The 2924-nt window shown below is 42.5% G+C and overlaps 1 protein-coding gene across 1 annotated transcript; it reads left to right on the plus strand.

The window, feature by feature from the left end:
* Nucleotides 1-1136: 1136 nt before the first annotated feature.
* On the plus strand, nucleotides 1137-2225 carry LOC107104433 (histone H2A-like). The gene is made up of 2 exons (XM_015404434.1): nucleotides 1137-1366; nucleotides 1917-2225. Exons 1-2 carry the CDS (start codon nucleotides 1137-1139, stop codon nucleotides 2068-2070), a joined length of 384 nt encoding a protein of 127 aa, XP_015259920.1. The 3' UTR covers nucleotides 2071-2225.
* Nucleotides 2226-2924: the final 699 nt, after the last annotated feature.

A 2924-nucleotide genomic window follows, 5' to 3' on the forward strand; every position in this document is an offset into this window, starting at 1 on the left:
TCCAGAGCTCCGCCGTCATGGCTCTGCAGGAGGCCAGCGAGGCTTACCTGGTTGGTCTGTTTGAGGACACCAACCTGTGCGCCATCCACGCCAAGAGAGTCACCATCATGCCCAAAGACATCCAGCTGGCCCGCCGCATCCGTGGAGAGAGAGCATAAGTACAGCTGATCCAAGAAAACCCAACGGCTCTTTTAAGAGCCACATAAAGATTTCTTCTGAGTTCCGATTCTACATTTTAAGCTGTGCAGCACACATACATTGAATAAAACGAACATATTCAATTAAATTCTCCACTATAATAATACTTTAACTAATATTTATCATTTCAACCTATCCAGTTCTTAATTATTAATAATTTATAATTGTCAATGATAGGGTTGTCACTTTGTTTGGCAGCAATCAGTTTTCTTTTAGATAAAGATGAGACCAATAGAAAATTGCATAGGGACAGTGGAAATCCTCTATCTGATCCTGGATCCACGTGAGAATGATAAGGAAAGCATTGGTGTTCCTTTTTACTGAGGGATATGAGGGATTTCACCAAGACATGATTACCAGTAAAAATAAAAATGATTGTTCACAAAACATGTGCATAGTTCTGAGATACAGAATTTCTCTGGTACAACCATATGCAAATGTTTTTCTATAAAGAGACATATGCTATTGTGTCTGTTCTGGGGAAAAGCAATAAAAACGTAATTTTAATTACAGTTTTATATATGTGTAGATGTATTGGTAGAATGGATTAAGTACTGACTGGAAGAAAGAAGATGGGTCTAATATAAATAAATTGTTTATCATATTTTCTTATCTATCAATTTCATGAAAATTATTTTATGTAGATCATCTTATGTATACAACTATGGCAGTAGGTTCTGAATAGTTTCCGCCATCAGCTGGCGCCCAAAAAGCGGACTGGAGCCAAGCCCTCAAGCTTAAACCACGCCCCGATCTGCCGCTGCAATCAGGGGTAATAGGCAGAAGCAGACGGTGAAAAAGGTCGACTGCTTTGATTGGACGACTGGATTTGTTGTTAGATGTGACCAATCAGAAAGCACATGATCCACGATAGGCCGTATATATACTCCCAATGCGTGTCTTAACTGTTACTTGTGAAAGTAAACTAAATTAGAATCATGTCTGGACGTGGAAAGACTGGAGGCAAAGCCAGGGCTAAGGCCAAGACCCGCTCATCTCGTGCTGGGCTGCAGTTCCCTGTCGGCCGTGTTCACAGGCTTTTGAGGAAGGGCAACTACGCTGAGCGCGTCGGCGCTGGAGCTCCCGTCTACCTCGCTGCAGTGCTGGAATACCTCACTGCTGAGATCCTGGAGTTGGCCGGAAACGCTGCCCGTGATAACAAGAAGACCAGAATCATCCCCCGCCATCTGCAGCTGGCTGTCCGCAATGACGAGGAGCTGAACAAACTGCTCGGCGGNCCGCCATCAGCTGGCGCCCAAAAAGCGGACTGGAGCCAAGCCCTCAAGCTTAAACCACGCCCCGATCTGCCGCTGCAATCAGGGGTAATAGGCAGAAGCAGACGGTGAAAAAGGTCGACTGCTTTGATTGGACGACTGGATTTGTTGTTAGATGTGACCAATCAGAAAGCACATGATCCACGATAGGCCGTATATATACTCCCAATGCGTGTCTTAACTGTTACTTGTGAAAGTAAACTAAATTAGAATCATGTCTGGACGTGGAAAGACTGGAGGCAAAGCCAGGGCTAAGGCCAAGACCCGCTCATCTCGTGCTGGGCTGCAGTTCCCTGTCGGCCGTGTTCACAGGCTTTTGAGGAAGGGCAACTACGCTGAGCGCGTCGGCGCTGGAGCTCCCGTCTACCTCGCTGCAGTGCTGGAATACCTCACTGCTGAGATCCTGGAGTTGGCCGGAAACGCTGCCCGTGATAACAAGAAGACCAGAATCATCCCCCGCCATCTGCAGCTGGCTGTCCGCAATGACGAGGAGCTGAACAAACTGCTCGGCGGAGTTACCATCGCTCAGGGCGGTGTTCTTCCTAACATCCAGGCTGTGCTGCTGCCCAAGAAAACCGAGAAGCCAGCAAAGAAGTAAAACTGCAGGCTTACTAAACCAACCCAACGGCTCTTTTAAGAGCCACCCAAATCTCCCCAAAGAGCGAGATTTACCATGATCAGATTGGTACTTGAAATGAAAGATTACAGACAATTCAAAGTTGAATGTCATTGTAATGACACTAAAGGAAATGTCAAGCTTACATATTTTATTCATATAATTAAACACGATGTATCAGGTTTTTTTTGTCATTTCAACATGTGGGGGGGGAAAAAAAAATAGACCGTTTGAAAATACTTATTGCGAAATGCATAACTTTAGATACCTGCATTATCCTTTTGCGCTTAAAATTAGTTATTCTTGTCCAAGTGGTGTGAGATGCATAACAATAGCACAAAAAAATGTTTAACGATGTCCTTTTTGTTTTTTCAAAAATATTTTAGTATTTGATATATCTATGGACGTATTTTGCTGTTCTGTCCCTTTTCCTTTTTGTAAAACGAAGTGCATATGAGATGCTGATATTTATTAAATGTTTTTATAGGTTATTTTACAAGAGTTCAAGTCGTTTTACTTGTTTTTGTTCAATTAAAAAGAACCTCGACAGCGTGTGGAAAAATTTATACGCCAATGTAAATCTACACCTAATATTAACTGGAATTGACTTAAACTCCCAACATAAAGCAGAGTGACATTCAAAAGTATACTAAACCTAAAGTGACATCTAATAAGTCATAGGAAACTCCATATGAGCCAAAAACCTTTTGTATGAACTGCAATTGCTTTCTAAAGCACAAGGTTAAATTTAAAGCATCATCTGGGAACAATTTGAAACTAATCCATTAATATTTCGTGTATTTGTACGCACGTACAGTCATCCATTCCAAACCGTT

The sequence above is a fragment of the Cyprinodon variegatus genome, unplaced genomic scaffold (genome assembly GCF_000732505.1).
Source record: "Cyprinodon variegatus isolate N-32 unplaced genomic scaffold, C_variegatus-1.0 Scaffold35, whole genome shotgun sequence".
NCBI classification, from domain to species: domain Eukaryota; kingdom Metazoa; phylum Chordata; class Actinopteri; order Cyprinodontiformes; family Cyprinodontidae; genus Cyprinodon; species Cyprinodon variegatus.

Coding starts and splice junctions, on each gene's coding strand:
- LOC107104433 (XM_015404434.1), top strand. CDS start 1,137: ATGTCTGGACGTGGAAAGACTGGAGGCAAAGCCAGGGCTAAGGCCAAG. Junction 1,367..1,916: donor GCCCGTGATAACAAGAAGAC/CAGAATCATCCC, acceptor TAACAAGAAGAC/CAGAATCATCCCCCGCCATC.